At 36.0% G+C, this 18,087-nt stretch overlaps 1 protein-coding gene across 3 annotated transcripts in view; it reads right to left on the bottom strand.

Moving 5' to 3' along the window:
* Nucleotides 1–1,503: 1,503 nt before the first annotated feature.
* LOC124367886 (transcription factor Sp9) overlaps nt 1,504–18,087 on the bottom strand; it is a 237,837-nt gene continuing 221,253 nt past the window's right edge. For 2 of the 3 annotated variants that reach the window (XM_046825074.1, XM_046825073.1), the window contains 3 exons: nt 4,837–5,209; nt 4,048–4,729; nt 1,504–3,823 (listed from right to left, as the gene is read on the bottom strand). In XM_046825074.1, coding sequence (XP_046681030.1) covers nt 3,589–3,823; nt 4,048–4,729; nt 4,837–5,209 — 1,290 coding nt within the window. In that variant the 3' untranslated portion in view covers nt 1,504–3,588. Of the gene's footprint in view, nt 3,838–4,047; nt 4,730–4,836; nt 5,210–18,087 lie in introns of all 3 variants that reach the window. The other variant, XM_046825075.1, reaches the window with a different exon arrangement.

The raw sequence follows: 18,087 nt of genomic DNA, 5'->3' as shown, positions 1-18,087 counted from the left end.
AATTCTAACAAATAGTAGTAATTATTATAAGAATTCTACAACTTTTGCACTCTCTGTTCAAGCTGCAAAATATGCAAATATTGTATATTATTCTGTGCACCTTTCGTATTATAGTAAAAGATACGCAATATTAATTTAAGCTTCACCAATAAAAGATTTGTAAATAATTTACTGTATTAAACTGTTTTACCACAGAGTAAAAATAGATAGTTATACTTCATTACTCTCAGCTGGTTCCAAGGAGTAAGAATTTATTATATTATTATATGGCTTTCTAATAGAGATGTAAATTGTATACACTATTATATAAATTTGTTCTGTTAAGTTCTCTGGTCTCCTGCTACCATATGGTAGGAAGGCACTCTTGCTTTTTTGATAGATAAGTGAATTCTATAATTTATTAATCTCTTGTTCTGTAAAACCCCTAGGCTCCTGATACAGAGTAGTAAGAATATCAGTATTAATCAGTATTAGTATTATCAGAACATAGCCTATCACTCTGTAATTATGTAGGCCTAATAGAGAAGTAAATAATAACCGTATCACTCTCTGTGCCTATAAGCGAGAAATCAATGAAAAGTTAATAAAATATTTTGTCATAAAGAAATACTTCTACTCTTCCACGCCACTTACGACACTTGCCTAGCTGCTCGTATAGTAAACGTATAGTAAAGTAGATATTATATAATCTGTGTACCAGTAACTAATCATTTTTACTTTTACTCATGCATATTACTGCAAGTGTACAATCTAAGACTGAAAATTCTCACAGCTCTATTTGATGTTTGGAAAGCTTGTTGTTGTAAAAATTACAAAAAAACTCTTATCTCATTATTTTTATTTTATTTCGTGTCAAGCTGACTTCTTCTTCAAACGAAATCCTTTTTTAAATGATCCAGTTACGAAAAGGTAAGAAATGCGTTTAATTCTAGGAGTTTCTCAAAACAATACGTCATGAAACTCTGAAACGTTCATAAATTTTAATATTTATTAAGTATTTCAAAATAGGCAAATATTTTCCAAAATAAAAATGCGAAAAGTAGACTGCGCAATGTTTAATTTTTGACATTTTGAATGTGATCTTCCGAACAGAATTGAAGAGAAATAGTTGGAAAAAATGAAAATGCATTCTTGACCTTAAAAGATTTGCCTCGCCTAATTACAAATATTAAATAATGTACTTCCTTATTTTCATCAAATTTTAGTTTTTAATTTTCAAAGGTGGATTTAACAATATTACCATGGATTTTAAATCACAAATCCCAAGCAAAATCTCCACAACAACACATTGCGTAGTACATCTATTCATTATCACTAATTGTATCTCAATCTCCAGAGTTGAACCTCAGTACACACTCCTCCATTACTTGCATCTTCTCCAGCATCTGTCACATCACGTCAGTGATACCGTAGCGACCATCAGCTGATTGTTATTCCGCCGAGTCACCGGGCAGTGTTGCCAGTGTCGCTGCGGGAGGGACAACACAAAAAACTCAACAATGGTTTGATTCTTTAAGTGATTTATTGATGATGACACTGTCGGTACCAGTTGGTCAGGGGCGGAGTTCGGCCGCTCTAGGGTTCACAGTACTATGTCAATGGTATTCGAAAGTACATACTGAATTTACAAATTTTTATTCTAGTACATACAATACATCTGTCTGTAAACAAAATAAACTTCAGCAACCTATTTGATTTATTTTTCTACGATATAATCATCAAAACGTTCAAAATAATATTTTTTATAAATAATTAAACTAAACACAAATCTATGAGGTAAAATTTTGCTAAGGACAAAACACACTATCGTTAGGTACTAGATGATAAAGTTTTGAAATTATGCTAATATTATATTATTATGATATCAATATTACCGTTCATCCGTAAATCGATAATACATACAGCTATCATCACAGTAAAGATTACACTAGTGATTCTCTTAATAATTCGATATACTATGGCAAACAAATGTATCGTCAATTTATTTTATATATAGTACACCAATCAGAAATAATATGAACTGTTGTGTTAAATAAATTCAATGTCGTTGAATAGATGTTTAGAAATGTATGTAACAAAATAATTATTTTAGAAAAATTAAATTTTTAGCATGAAAATAAAGGGGGAATACTGTTTTTAGAATATTATTTATTTAAGTACTTTAACGATTAAACTTAAATATATAAATGTTACATTGAAATGAATATGTTGTTATGGTTGATGAAAAGTATGGTTACAATTCGTAGAACCACACCTAAAACATGTAATAGAAACTGTTTAATTAAAAAATATTTAATTAAGACTAAACATTTTTTATAGTGTTTAATAGGTTTTAAACCAAGAATCTGAGTAAATTTAATGTTTTAAATACTCATTTATATTTTCCAATATTAGAAATCTCATTTAAATTAAGCGTTTTCAAAATTAAATTTAAAAAAAATATTATTTTTCTAAAAAGTATTAGTATATAAAGGTTTAATATAAAAACCTAATATGTCCATAAAAATTCTAAATGGTGACGAAATTCACGGAAATAATTATTTATCACAACTGTACTTAAAAATCCCATCAAAATAGTACTACTCCCTGATATGTGATGTCAATGTCAACGGTTGCTACCGTACATATTTACACAATTGGCAACAAGTATTAGGTATATAATAAAGTAAATGGATAAGTTATATACAACGGCCTATATAAGGCCGGGATCGATGTATAACAACACTATACTGCTATGTACACACACTAGTGACTGATATAAAACAATCGATTTATTAACAAGTCTATGATACAGTTGGAGCGAATCATCATGTCGTTGATCACAGGAGTAATACAACTGTTCCCATGGCACGGGGAGAGCTCTGGCTGTGCTGCTCGAGGTGAGTAAAATCACGGTTAAAATTAATAAATTAAAAAAGTGCTGAATTATTGAAAACTCTACAAAGGCACGAATTGTCGAAGATGGGTGGAGATAATTTAGAGTTCTCAAATTAAGTTTTGACAATACTACTGCCAATGGAATATTTGACTTCTGCAGTACTCTAGCTCATCAACATAAAAGAGATCTTTTTCAAAAATTTTTCACGTTCTAAATTTATAATTAAAAGTCAGATCTAACAGATTAAAATCCTATAGTATTTTACTGTTAGAAATAATTCTCTTTTTTTAATTTGTCTTGATCACATTTGAAACTTGTAATGATCCCTAGTTCTTGCGTTACTACTGGAGTTTGGAAGATTATTTATTTTGATAGATATATATTTAATTCTGAATTCAAAATGTTTCAAATCTTCAGATTTTTTTAAAAATTGTGTGAATGCTATCTTGTTGAAGTGAATGAAAGTGAATGGGTTTCGATTTTCTGACACGAATACTGGAATTTTGAATACTGAAGAACTCTATATTATCTAAACCACTTTCGACATTGCTTTAAAAACCAGTTATTACATTAAATTTCCAATGATGTTTTGTACTTGAGGAGAACTCAGAAGAAGATTGAGAACCAGGGCAGCCAGCGAGGTCTCAGACGAGGAGGGGGTCCAGGCGCTAGTGGGGGTGGTGGTAGAAGAGCGCCGGACCCCACCTGCCTCAGACGAGGCCTGGGGGTTTGACGTCGACGTCGAGAGAGAGATGAGGGCCAGGGGGCGGCGTGTGGTCCATGGAGCCGTGGGGAGAGCTCACACCTCCGGGCTGGGAGTTGTCTTCGGAGTCCGAACAGGAGTCTGAGCTCCCCTTCTTGCTCCCGTTGCCGTTGTGGGTCTTGACGTGCTTGGCGAGGTGGTCACTACGCATGAACCGCTTGTTGCACACTGGGCAGGCGAACCTGTGGACACCACACTACGTTAGCTGTCATAGCGCGCTCCCAGTCAACAATCACTTAGTATTAATCAAGGAAAAGGTGCAAGAGGGTATTAAAACAACATTGGGATTGATTGAAAACCAATCCTGTTTCAGAATTACCGAAAAAATTAAATGTTTCAATAGTTTTAAAAACTAAAAAATTAAAACTAGTAGAAATTATCTCTATTTCTTACTAGGCTAGTCTACCTCTTCTCGCCTGTGTGGGTGCGGAGATGTCTCTGCAGCTCGTCACTCCTGGTGAATCGCTTGCCGCAGAAGAGCCAATTGCAGACGAAAGGTCGCTCCCCCGTGTGCCACCTGAGATGCGCCTTCAGGTGGGAAGTCTTGCCGTACACCTTGCCGCACCCAGGGATGTGGCAGCTGTGGATGTTCTTCTTGCGGAGGTGGACGCCCGCGGGCCCTAGGCGCTCGGCCTCCTGGCAGTTGGGGCAGTCGCAGGTCGCCCGCCCCGTGTAGCGGCGCTGCGACCTAGGGGAGGGCACTTGGGTGTTGGGCGTGGTGACTGTGGTGGGTGTCGAAGACGAAGAGTGGTGGTGGTGGCTCAGCCCGAAGGACCCTTGGCCGGGCAACATCGACTTGTAAGTGTCCTGCAGGAGGTGCTGCCCGGATGACAACAGGTGAGCGGTGTTGCTAGCTGCCAGCGTGTGGCTCAGAGAGTAGTCCGAGGATGCAGCGTAGTTTGCCGCCGCCATCTGGGCGTGCATGCCTGCAGCAGCCCCGCTCATGTCCAACCACCCTCCGGCGGTCGCCGAGTGGACGTCCCACCACGTGCCTCCCGTGTCCCCCGGTTTCATCGCACCGTGGTGCGTCGCCGCTGGCATCGCGTTGAACGGCCACGACTCGTAGGGGTGCCTCGAGTACACAGAACCTGCGACAGACAGAATTATTAAGCCAATTCCAAAAGGTCTTGATAAAAGACGTACCCGAAGAACAAGAGTATAGTATCTAATTCCTATGTAACATCTGTTAAGTTACCCAAAGCAGCGTGATGCGTCGCAGCGCCTTCCACCTTGCTGAGGAGTGCCGCCTGGTGGGAGTTCTCGGAGGGTTGCGCCGTGGCGCCTGGGAAGTAGAAGTCGCCGCTGGAGTAACCACCAGTGACGCCGCAGGATGTCATGACGGGTCTGCTGGGGTAAGAGTTCCCCATGGAAGTAGGGGCCGAAGTGGTGGTGGGGCGAGCTCCCGTGGGACTCCCGGGTCCTTGGCCGCCTCCTTGGGGACTCTTCTTCCACGGATGGAATCCCTTGCCTACCGCCGCATCTGCGAGAGGCGGGGGAGATTTGCTGGAGAGCTTGTTACACTGGGCGGCCAACATGGCCAAGGGGGTGCCCCGCAGTCCGGGGTGCTCCTGGAACAGAAGAAAACGTGGTTAGTGAAACCCATGGAAAACAATCACAGGAAATGGAACTTTCTAATCTCACTGTTGCAAGTAATAATGACAAGTAAATAAGGAGCACATCAATCATCAAAGATCGTCCTTGTTGGAACTTACTATATGGAAACAAAGACTTATAAACATAATAACATAATAATAGAGTTAGGCAGAAAAGTTAAAAAAATATTCTTATACGCCGTTTCCTAAAAGGCGAAAAGGAGAATTATAAATTCACCCTTATTTTGGGACAAAAAGTTTAGATTCTTTAACTTTTATTTTTAAGTGTGAGTTTTATAAGGTGAGACGTTATGAAGTGTCAAGAGGAAGAAATAGTTTTGTAATGAGTGAAAATGGTTTATACCAGTGTAAGAGCTTTATCATTGCAATCCAAGATACGATGAAATGAAGACCGGAACTCGGATGTTAATTTCCTGTTGGCCTAATTCAGACGACATACCTGTATGTTACAATTAATTCATACATCATTATCTCAGATCTCCATTAACGTAACTGTACTATTATGGTCCGGAACACCAAAATGAATTAAAAAACTGTTTTTTATCGCAATTCTTTGGAAATAGCGTTTTATTTTATCAACAAAACGTCACGTTTCACCGAAACACTTCCCTTCTACGATTTTGTACGTAAGGTTGAGAAACTGCTGTTCTTTACAAAATAAGCTAAGCAGGAAAGAAGAAGTTAAAAAATGAAAACCAAAAATAGAACTAAAAGATCCTCATGCACTTGAGGGAAGCAAATTATCAACAGAATATTGAGGAAGTCTTGAGGAAACGTAATCGGAGACATAATAGGATGACAGGCAACCACAGGTTTCCCAGGAATTTAGAAATTGTGATAAAAATGCAAATTGATCTATCAGGGTCTGGCTGAATAATAGATAATGTTGCAACATAATGGCGACAATTTGCCAAGAGAATCATTGGCAGTAATCAGACCAATTACAGTAGACAATCTGCATGCTGATGCAATAACAGAAACAATTGATCATAATGAGGCACGTGCCAGAATATGCGGGATTGACGCATGCCAGCCAATCGGGAAAACACAGGCGCCATCTTGTGTTGGCCAACGGTGTTGTTGATAAAGTCGAAATCACTAGTTCAAAATCATATTCTCCCAATAGTGTTCCAAAACTAATTGAAACTATTCAGTTATATTTAGAAATTTCAACCCCATTTCCATAACAGCTATGTAACTTGAAATAACAAGCGAATCCCCATCATATATGAATGTTATTCGGTTTTGCTTCATGAAAGATCATCTGATTTTCGCTCTAAACCTTTCTACGGAATGTCTTGTAAAATTCTCCAAATCTTCCATAAGTGGCGAAGGGATGGAATTTGGCATTGTAGACTGAACTACACCAGCTCAGAATATAGCCAAGAGTAGTGTACATGATTGGGGTTTCAGGAACAACTGGAGACTTCTTTACGTATTTAGAATCGTTTAGGTTCATCTGAATTGATGTGGTCACTGATAATGTTGCTAAAGCAGTCAACCTTAGTTTGTAATTAACCTAATTTTCATTCACCTAGTACACCTATCTTCATTCATACGCCTTAAACTCCGTACTAGAGTACTGGGTAAACTGTGTATAATCCTGCGCACACATTCTATTTCAAGATGAATATTGGTTTAGTCCACCACAGAATTCAAATTGGTTTCAGCTTTAGGAATTTATTTGCTTCCACGAATGTCCCGAACCTTCTGCGGTGGAGAATAGAAGAAATCAAGCGGAGGTTCCACCGCTCGCTTTACGACGCTTTGATTAATATAGACGTTAACGTCCGTTTGTTGAGGGACTTGATGTGGCTGTAAAGATCAATATTGACCGACCCGAAGAGAGTGAGAGAGCGCGGGTGAGTGAGCGAGAGAGACGAAGAGAGGATGGACAGCGGATAATGGAGCCGGAGGAACAAAGAACTGCCGAAGAGTGCTGAGCACGCCATTAGGCTCTGGCACCTCCACCAATTAACTGGCTGTTACACTTTGAACTGCTGAAACTCGGCCTCGGTTTAGGTGTCGGCCCGGAGGATAAATCTGTAGAAACCGCTTCTTAACCTCGTCTCTCTCAGTACTGTAATCACCATCTCATGTTCAGCATTTTCTAAGATACTCTCGAATTCTACAAAGAAATATTCTTTATCTCCAATGTCTTTGTTGAATTTTCATTTAGAACTAGAAGAAACGCTGATTGCTTATGTTCTCCTAATATATTAATTTCTTAATTCCTAACTTATTAATTTCATTCCTAGATTTATAAGCAGCTTGTGAGCTATATGATCTCAGAAGCTATCATAGAAATGAAAGTGATCACACTACTTCGACTATTCTAGAAGCATATTGTTGACTGTAAAAACTGTAATGAAAGTTATAAATCTGGTATCTACTAAAAATTCATCAAGAACATTATGTATAGTTTGAAATTGGATGTTGGCCTTAAGAAAATGACATGTGTGTTCATTAAAATTGTGAAAGCTTTCATATTTGGTAGTGTTCATATTAATGAAATAACAATTTTATTGGTCGGAGCTCTATGAAAACTGAGTTATATGTTCAGAAAATGAGTATTACAATTTTGAGATGTTGATGCTCTGACACTGGTGCAATATTCTCATCTTACAAGATTGTACAATTTTCTGAAATCTGGACACCCATCAAAACTGTTGAATCTGCTTTCAGTCTTCCAGTACAGTCTTATAAAATCAGTTCCCAGTAAATAGTATTAAATGTTAATGAAACAAAACTTTCCGATACGGTTTAGTTTTTGGACGAGGCCTTTCGAAACTAAAGGTTGATCATCAGGCGACTCCAATTTTCTGCAGTTCTTAGTAAATTGGAAAAAGGTCTATTGATATTCTAAGAATTTTAACTCTTTGACACGTTTTGCAATGACCAAGCACTTCTGTTGGTGCAATGCAGAATTCTACCATCTTCAAACTGCATCATCGAAAATCTGTGCACCTATCCAAAACTGTTGAAACTTCCGTTTAGTTTCTCCGAATGTCTGATGTAAACCTCACGCCACCACCTTGAAAAATCAGTTTCCAGTAAATCGAGATAATGGTTGAGGTTATGAGCAGTGATGGGGGACTGTAATGGTTGTTTACACGCGGTAAATGTGCAGGTGCACAGGTGAGTGTAACATCTGGTTCTCCCGCGCAGAATTGATCTACCTGGACAGTGGCGCCACGGTGGCCAGTGTCCGAACTAAAAACCTGTTATTGAGGTGTAGTGTTGGTGTTGCCACGAGAGAGAATTGGGAGGAAACTGGAAACTAGGCGTTCAGCTATGGATAATCTCTGATTTGTTCCGAGAATCGGGCAGCATAGGACGTTCTTAATCTTCTTGAAGGGGATTTAAAGAAAGATTTAAATATCACTTTAAGTTAAGATGCTTTGTGTACGTATATTTGTATTAGAAAAGCAAATCAAAATATACGTTACAAAGTGCTAAATATTGATTAAGAAACTAATTTTGCTCGTTCTATTAAGCTACCTCAACTTGAAACATTTCTTGATAAAAGCATATTTTATTCATAATATTGTCTCAAAATATAATCTACATGTCAAAATTGGCATTCAATTACTTTGTAAAGATTCTTCATGTTGGAAGAACAAAACATGATTAGTTTAATATAAATAAAAGAGGTCCTATCTGGAGATACAACTACCTGACTCCTGGATTTGGTGTACATTATTAGATTGCTTAAAGCCACTCCATGTCCGAATAATGATAGGCTGTAGGTCTGGATTATTGAAAATGCAATGACGAACATAAAACTGCGTGGCGTTAATGTCGTACGGAAATTCCGTGACTTGGATGTGTATATCTATTATAAATCCAATCAAGTGGATTGGGTGAATATTCTACATTAACCCCTTAATGACTCAGATAACGTGAAATTTAGTAAATTACTTAGCAGAAATTGGAATTTGCATTCTTAATCGGTAAACAAGCACCAATTCATTCTGAAGCTGTAAACAATTTTATAATTAAAAACATGAGCAGTGTTTTATGTTAAGCGTTTTATTACGTAGGCCTAATCGCCAATTTTCTGCCATATGGCCATAGAAAGTAAGAAAAGACAGCCAATTCTATTACGACTTTATTGGTGGCAGTATATATTTCGCTCTTCAGCACATATATATTGAACAATCTTGAAATTTCCAATTTAAACCGTGCTGGGTATAATGTGGCAATGCCTTATCCAACAACAATGACAGAAATGTAACTTGATGCGATTTACCTTAATGATAAAAATAGCCAAAAATCTTGTCTTAATCATAAATCGATCCTAAAAGTATCGATTTCAAAAGAAACATACTGCGAGGTAAAAAACCAAATCTACAAAGTAAATAAAAAACACACGTCGTTTTTAATGCGTTTTGCAAATTCCATAGGGAAAGACGAACACCAAATATATTAAAACAAAATAAAATAAGTTAAGGTCCCTATAAACGAGTGCGATACTCCTTCTTAGTAAATTGTGCGACTGCAACTCTTCTATCGAAAGACCACGGTTCAATTTCCGTGACATGAACCGCTTGGACCGCGACGTAATTGCTTGTCAGTGTTTACTGAATGTAATTTTGTGAGCAGTTTTATTACAATACCTAGGCTCGTTTATCGTTACAATCGAAAAAACACAATGTCTACACCACTCACGGATGGACGAGTTTTTGGAATCGTGGGTGAGAAAAAGGTGTAAAATTGGATTCTAGCATACGTGTCCATGTGAATTATAATTACTATATCTGTAGTTGAAAATACACTTTAACATTATATATATATATATATAATATATATATATATATATATACATATATAGTACTGTTGGCTATATTCGATTTTTCACCTCTGAATCATATTGGAACATGGAAGAATAAAAGGAACAAGCGTTTATATAGATTTATATAATGTTTATATAGTGGTGTATACATATATAAAGTATAATGTTGAAGATTATTATATACGGCTTTGCATAATTATTGTGAATCACCTCAGAATGCTGAAAAAACTAGTGATTCAAAGTTAAATGGGCCCTGTAAGGAATTCAGTAACTACAACTTAGAAAGCCCTGTTATTTTTATTTCATTAAATGTCAATTTAAAGTTTTTTAGTTTGAATCCAAAGCAAACAAAAACGTTTTGAATGGAATATCCTGTAATCATCTAATATATATTTTATGTTTTTTGCAAACAGAGCAAAGGAAAAAGTATAATTGTATATAGCAAACAAATACTATAAACAAAATTATATGATTATAGAACTATAATTGGTAATGTCAATACATTCGTACTGTTATTATTGAGCAGTACGGTTAGTGATAAACACGAGTTACACATACACAAGTGTATATACAATTTAGAAGTTCTATACGTCATTAGAGCTAAAAATTGTTAGAAAACTCCTTAATCACTGTTATCAGTGACATCCAACCTTCCATATTCAATTAAGTCTACATTTAATTTTAAAAAATCCTCTAAAATTGCGCAGAACAAAGCCTTCTAAAATTGTTCAGTCGTAAAGTATAAAAAAATGACACATACAGTTTTAAAATACTGTTGGACAAAGACCATTTTTTGTTCTGCTTAATTGAGAACTACTGTTTCTCAATGAAAACACATAGCATCAAAATATACTATCAAAAGAACAGTAGATGAATCATTTTAGCGTAACCGGTAGCGTTATTCTATTAGGAGAGAACTATTATCATATAGAGTAAGAAAAGGACTGGGCCGAACGCCGAACCCTGCGGCAGTCCTCGCTCTTCATCAGTGTTCCTGGGGTTGTGAATGGTGCTCTGAGAAAAAAATGACTTCAACTTCCTGTTCAAATAAATCAACACCATTAAAACCAATTTCTAGTTATAAAGTAGGCTATATATTTTCGACATCGCAGTCCTTTGGTGTTACGTTTCTTTTACAGCGGTGAGTCATGATTTAGATTTGAAAGACATGAAGATAGCTTTTGGTTTTTCTCATCCAGATGGGTCTGATTGTCTGATTTTATTCGCAAAAGTTACCAATGAATTTGTTTTATCTTCCTTTACAACTGTTTTTGTTTTAGTGCTGTTTTTATGAAACCGGAGCACCAATCTATAACATTACTAATTTATTCGTTATTATTACCCTTTACATTTGTTTGAGTAAAGTTAGAAAGTTTCGTCAGTTGAATTATCGATTTTTGAAACAGGTAAAATAAGTATCTCAATGATAGGGTGATCATCACATTATAGCCTATAAACATACATTATGTTAATGTCAATCATTGAGATTTTTATTATTAGTCATATTCATATATATTCTGGTTGAGATTGATTGTCGCCATTAGATTTATTTTCTACTCAGCCCATTCATTTTAAAGGTATTGTTTATTCCAAGTACTGCAATACTTTTTTCATGTTAGACAATTTTTTTGTTTTTTTAAAACGTTCAATGCCAAGGCTCTGTTTTAAAACTAAATTGTGATTTGTTTGCTTATTATTTTAAATGTTATGTTTATTTGCATAGTTACAAAATCGAGCTCTGTAATAATTTTATCTAATTGTAATTTGTATAGTAAAAAATATTCGTTCATATACTAAAATATGGTATCACGAATATTTCAACAGAATTTATTTCAACCTCGTTTACATAGGCTATAACAAAATAATAATTGTTATTATTTGGCTTTGTTTTATTTATTTACATATTATATGACCAACAAAGTAATATTGATAAATTTGTCATTTAAAATGTTATTATTTTATTTTATGGAAGTAATATAGCTTTGCCTTTGATTGTCAGTTGTTAAACTATTTACGATAGTACACATATTTATTATGGTGTTAATTTCAGCAATACGTTTATGAAGCTAACACATAGTACTTTCGTTAAACATGTTGGACTTTAATTCAAGAATTAATTTTTAAATATAATTCCTGTTGATTAAAGTACAGGATTTTTAGTATCTAGCTATGATTTTGCGAATAGTTTTGAAAATTTTGGATTTAATTACGGACGATACAAAAAAGACAAAAGGAATATAGAGCCCTGGTTACAAAACACATTAGTAACACACCAGTAAATTGGTAAAGCTCTGATCACAGGTTATCTACTTTGCTTTCTAAAAAGAATCGCACAAGGGCGACTCGCCCGAATAATAAAGAAAGGGACGGAAATGTATCCAAGCGCTTCTTTGCGTTATTGCCAGATATCCGCGTAACACGTAGCTGGAGGGTGGATTACGATTGGCCCAAGATCTGGGCGGGGAGACCCGTGATTGGACGGCTTTAAGGAGGGACAGCTCTTATTGATCAGTGACAACGTGTGGTCCGACGCCACTTACAAGCGTCGCGACGACTCGCAACCACCCCCCGGGGGGGGGGGGGGGGTTACTTTGATACTGGACTTTTTGTATCTACCGCTCATGGTTTGCCACTGGAACTGTGTGTCATCAAGGCATTCATTAAGGATCTACAAACTTTCACCATAGGTTTTTAAACTGTCTTTGTAGTCTCCAGAAGAAAAATCTCAATTAAAACTGGGAAAGTTTATCAATTTCTAATGAGAATCCGAACCACCGGGATATCAATCGCTTATAATAATGGCTTACGATATAATTAAAATAAAGTTGCTATACGAAGTCCTGCATGTTCACCATATTGAAATCAAATATTGAGTACCTTGTACAAGAAATAGGTACTATTTCTCACTTCAAACTAGATTTCACCTCTCAAACTATCAGATCAGAATCAGATAACGCTATAGGTATTTATTACAGTACTATAACCACGGTCTTCATACAAACCACCATTTGTCCAGAAATTGTCTCCCCTTGAACCGACATGCAAATCCATTTGGCTCCGTGCCATAGCCTCAGGGTTAGAGCACCCGATTTTTTTCTGATTAGAGAGTATCATACAAATGGAACATAACGTATGGATAACAAGGTAACAAATTTTAGGGTGAGGTAGATCATGTACTTGTGGGAATTTCGTGTGATCAAAAGAGCCGCTGATTCTGAAACTTAGAACTTCCATCAAAACGTTTTGATTTTCCCCCTACAGTCGGTGGGTGAGCCTCCAGAAAAGGCACTCATCACAATATTTCTTCCTGAATAATATATAGAGAAGGGGTAAAATATTAATTGCTTTTTGGCGGCCTTCACATAATAACAGCTGCGTAATTCGGTGTTGGTTTTTTTGCTCGCGGCGGCCCGGCGGTTTGTCTGGACAGGGCGGCTGTTCTACCTTCATTAGCCGTTGAAACAAAGCGAGCGAAGTGAACCGAGCTACCTGGAACTGTTCTGGGAACTGTCGTAACCGGGAACGCCAGAGGAGCAGTCGCCGACAGCCGCGGTCTTCGGCGGTTCGCCGGTTCTTCTGAAGTACACCAAGGATGGAAAATGTGTTGAAACTCCAACAGAATATGGAGGTGTATCTAGCAAGCATCTCTGTATATAGACAAGTCTAGTCTAGTTACTAATAGCCTCGTAAAGTTCCATAATCCGAGCTAACAGAAAAAAAATTACAGGGATAATGACAGATCCTTGGGGATGCCCAAACTTTTCACCAGTAAGGACTAAGAAGCTAGTACATTTAACTAAAAGACCAAATGTCTTTTTAACAGGTAATCGTTTAAGGCACCGAGTATAAGTATGAGCGATATAGATCGCTCAAGGCTTGCGCTTACTTCTAACACAGTGGATTTTAGTGTTGATGTTCTAAATTTTTCAACACTTTCAGATCAAGACCTGAAGTGCTAACATGTTCTTGGCTTACTAAACGGATTCCCTATTCTTGATCCACTTAAACTTGCCAAAAGACTGTGGCAGCTGCTAAGAAAATCACATATAAAAGTGATATGAGGTCTATCCAAATGAAGCCATCTGTGCTCCATAAAGTTAATGCCCCCAATCAGTAACGATAACAATCTTTTTAGGTCCCCCTAGGTTCTGGGAATTCATACGCGTCGAAGGAAAATATGGAAGTTTTCAATGGGCATGATGGAAGACTTAAAAACAAAGCAGATTTGTGTTGCTTTGGGTAGCCAAAACATTATACACAGTTTCGTAGCCGTCAAGTATTCTACTGTAATCAGTTTTGTCCTAGAAGACTAAAAAAGTTTCTACGTGAGTACGAAGCTTAAGGATTTGAATCTGAAAAAATCAACTATTGTGATGTTGAGCTACAATTGTGAAGTTTTAAGGGGTATTCTGAAACTCCCTCTATCAAAAAATGAGAAAACAGACGTCTTACAGTGGTAACCTTTCACAGCACGATCCGGCGGCCAGTCCCAGTACTAACATTGACGGGATACGACGATACACAAAATAAGTCTATTGACTGGTCCTATTTATGTAGATTTAGATCATCTTTGCCTCGTTTAGACGTATTGTTAATCGACAAAAAAATCGATTGATGTGATTTTATGGCAACAATTCCAATTTACCTAAGATTATTCATGAACACTTTTTCGGAGGTATAAGGCGAAGAGTAAAGTGGATTCTCTTCCGGCAAATGGCTGATGGAAGATTGAAGCACCTGCGTTTATCCGATCTCTTTAATTGTCTATTGAATCATTATAGTGTTTCCTGTAATTTTCCCTATAAATAACCCTTGTAATATCTTGCAAGGGCCTGAAAGTGAAAGGACATAGTTCTGGTTTTAAAAATACAAACACAGGGTGTACACACACACGACAAACTTTAAAGAAGAAGAACGAGAAGTCGATTCATAGTAATTCTTGTAAGTTTGACTCATTTTATTTTGCTCCTTTTCGATCACTTAAGGCAGAAAAAGTCACGGGTATAAGGTAACACAGACTGACTATGCGTTTTTCACTTTTCTACTAGCTGTTACCCACGGGTTCACTAAAATTTCTCCCAAGTTAACTAACAATACTTAATAATAGCATTCCAATTAACTGTTGGCTAGATTGTTATAAATGGAAAGTATTCATGTCTACTAAACCCCATATGTTTAAATGTAGCTTTAAGGCAAATAAATGCATCAGAGTACATACTTTTAAGGTATAAGGTAGCTGTAGATAGCTAAGGTAGCTGATAGCTAAGGTAGCTAGATAAGGTAGCTGTAGCTGTAGTTCCTGAGATTTCAGTAGCATACGAAAATGCATGGCACTTGTGTAAATTGTTCTGAGTTTTCATTAGTTTTTAATTTTAAAACAAGTGAAAACCTAAAATATCTGTGTTAAACCGTTTCCAAGTGATCAATAGGTAATAAGGTGAAGTCATAAAAATTGTTGACAATTTTTCCGAAGTGCTCATTAGGTACTATAGGAAAATATTTATGGATGTAGCATAGCATATGTTTCCATGTGATCACTAGGTAATTAGGTGAAGTTACAAAAAATTGTTGAAATTTTTTTCAAAGTCGTCACTAGGTACTGTAGGAAAATATATGGATGTAGTATATGTTTCCATGTGATCACTAGGTAATTAGGTGAAGTTATAAAAATTGTTGACATTTTTTTTCAAAGTAGTCAATAGGTACTGTAGGAAAATATATGAATGTAGTATATGTTTCCATGTGGTCAATAGGTACCTAATAAGGTGGTCATAAAAATTGTTGACAATTTTTCAAAGTGCTCATTAGGTACTATAGGAAAATATTTATGGATGTAGTATATGTTTCCATGTGATCACTAGGTAATTAGGTGAAGTTATAAAAATTGTTGAAATTTTTTTCAAAGTGGTCACTAGGTACTGTAAGAAAATATTTATGGATGTATGTTCCCATGTGATCACTAGGTAACAACACGAAGTTATAAAAATTTGTTGAAAATGTTTCAAAGTGTGCACAAGGTACTGTATGAAAATATATGGATGTAGCATATGTTTCCATGTGATCACTAGGTAATTAGGTGAAGTAGGTAAATAGAAACTTTTGAAATTCTCTCATTTCCAAATCCACTTAGTGGTAAAATACAAATTACCATTTTGACATCGTATAGCCAAAATGCTAACTGCATCACATGCACCCGATACAAATTTCACGTTATTTCATTCACTGCAGTTTTTTTCATTCATTTTGACTGGTGAACTCAGCCAATGATATTGCCTTTATACATACAATATAGATTTAGTTTTCAACATATTTTTATGGACAGTCTACCGCATTAAGCTTCATAGAAATATTAGCTATTTGTTTAGCAATCAAAATATTTGTTGTTCTCCGTAGCTTGAAATGAACGCTTTGGGTAAATACCCGTTTTTAAACGGTGGCCAAACTACCGCAAATAGCTCCCGTTAATAGCTCAATCTTTTTACCCAAAGTTTATGAAGCGTTTCTGGAGTCGGCTGCCAAAATTAACCCATTTTAAAGATTGTCGACAGGCCGTTAAGTTCTCTAATAGCTTCTCAAAGCCCATTAGGAGCGTTTTATTAATATCTTTCAATAACTTCTGGACTAAACCTGCGATTAGTATGATAATATTGGAATTAAATCCGATTCATAAATAATAGAACGTACATACATTAAACACATTCTCTAGACACCTTTATCACGTAGGATTAAGAAAAATTTGAATTTTGAATTTGATAAAGTCGAATTAAATCTATGCGTAATTTTTTCAATATGTGAAGCATCAGTTTCTTTATCAAATTAGTACTAACCTTTTTGTATCCCTTGAGAGTTAAATAACATATATAATCCCTCTTTTATAAAATGTGTATATATTCAATTTATTTAATTAGATTTGTTTAATGTTATCTTTATATACATTAATGTTTCATTAATAATATGCCAAATACATAACACCAAACGTGTAATTTAAATTAAACTTAGCTTTATTTAGGATACAAATCGATTATTAGGCCTTACAGTTTGTCAATGAAAATAACAATTGTACGCCAGAAATGCTGAATTTATTGATTTCAATTCCATAATTTTACACTTGATTTTATTTTTTACTTAGTTATTGGTAAATAAGTACAAAAATGAATACTGGAATTTTAAAATATTGATATATCTCTCGACAATGTTTAAAACGTAACAATTCAAGATAATTTAATAGTGTATAATTGAATTAGTATTGCGAAAGAAAATTAATTCTAAGCTATTACCTCACACCACACTCGTAAGATATATTACTGTAGAAAAAAATATAATAAACATACCCAGTTATTAAAACTATTGCCCATATATCAGTATATAAATATAGGCTGTCATTGCTATTGCTAACTCAAACATATTACCTTTGTACAGATAACAGTAACAATGGTGTAATTGATTAAAAGATATCTTAATTACTCAATTTGAACGATAATTTCCTTTGAGTCCAAAGAAATTACGCCACATAGATAAGATTAAAAAGATAAGTGGAAATAGATAAAATTGGAAGCAGATAAAACTACAAGAATAGCATCCTAGTAAACAACCCCACTGTCTGTGCAACTCTTGTAACCGAATCGGGCAGGCTTAATTGGACCTGGCTAACTCCAGGATGGCATGCGGCCTATCAGATGACTGGCCACGAGGGGCGGGCCTGTCCTTATTGATAACAGCTGATAACAGTTGATAACCTCACTATCACTGCAAGACATTAACTGGAGCAAATAACACCTTGGGGCTAAAGTTATCGCGGAGGTGCCAAGTATCTCACCGTCGATGCTCGCCATAAAGATAGCAAAGCTGTTTGCTTTATCAAACCTCCCATTCTTGGAATAGGAATTTCCTTATGACGCTGTAAACTAGGTGTTAAAGTCGTTTCCACACCGTGATTTATTTATGACGCCCCTTTCTCTCCAGGCGCAAATAAAAGTGGGACGTTTTAAGTGAGCTATTAATGTATAATTTATAAACTATTTTTTTGTAATTATTGGTT

This window comes from Homalodisca vitripennis, chromosome 8 (assembly GCF_021130785.1).
Source record: "Homalodisca vitripennis isolate AUS2020 chromosome 8, UT_GWSS_2.1, whole genome shotgun sequence".
Classification (NCBI taxonomy): domain Eukaryota; kingdom Metazoa; phylum Arthropoda; class Insecta; order Hemiptera; family Cicadellidae; genus Homalodisca; species Homalodisca vitripennis.
The sequence above is the reverse complement of the archived record's forward strand: the minus strand, read 5'-3'. Positions and strand labels throughout refer to the sequence as shown.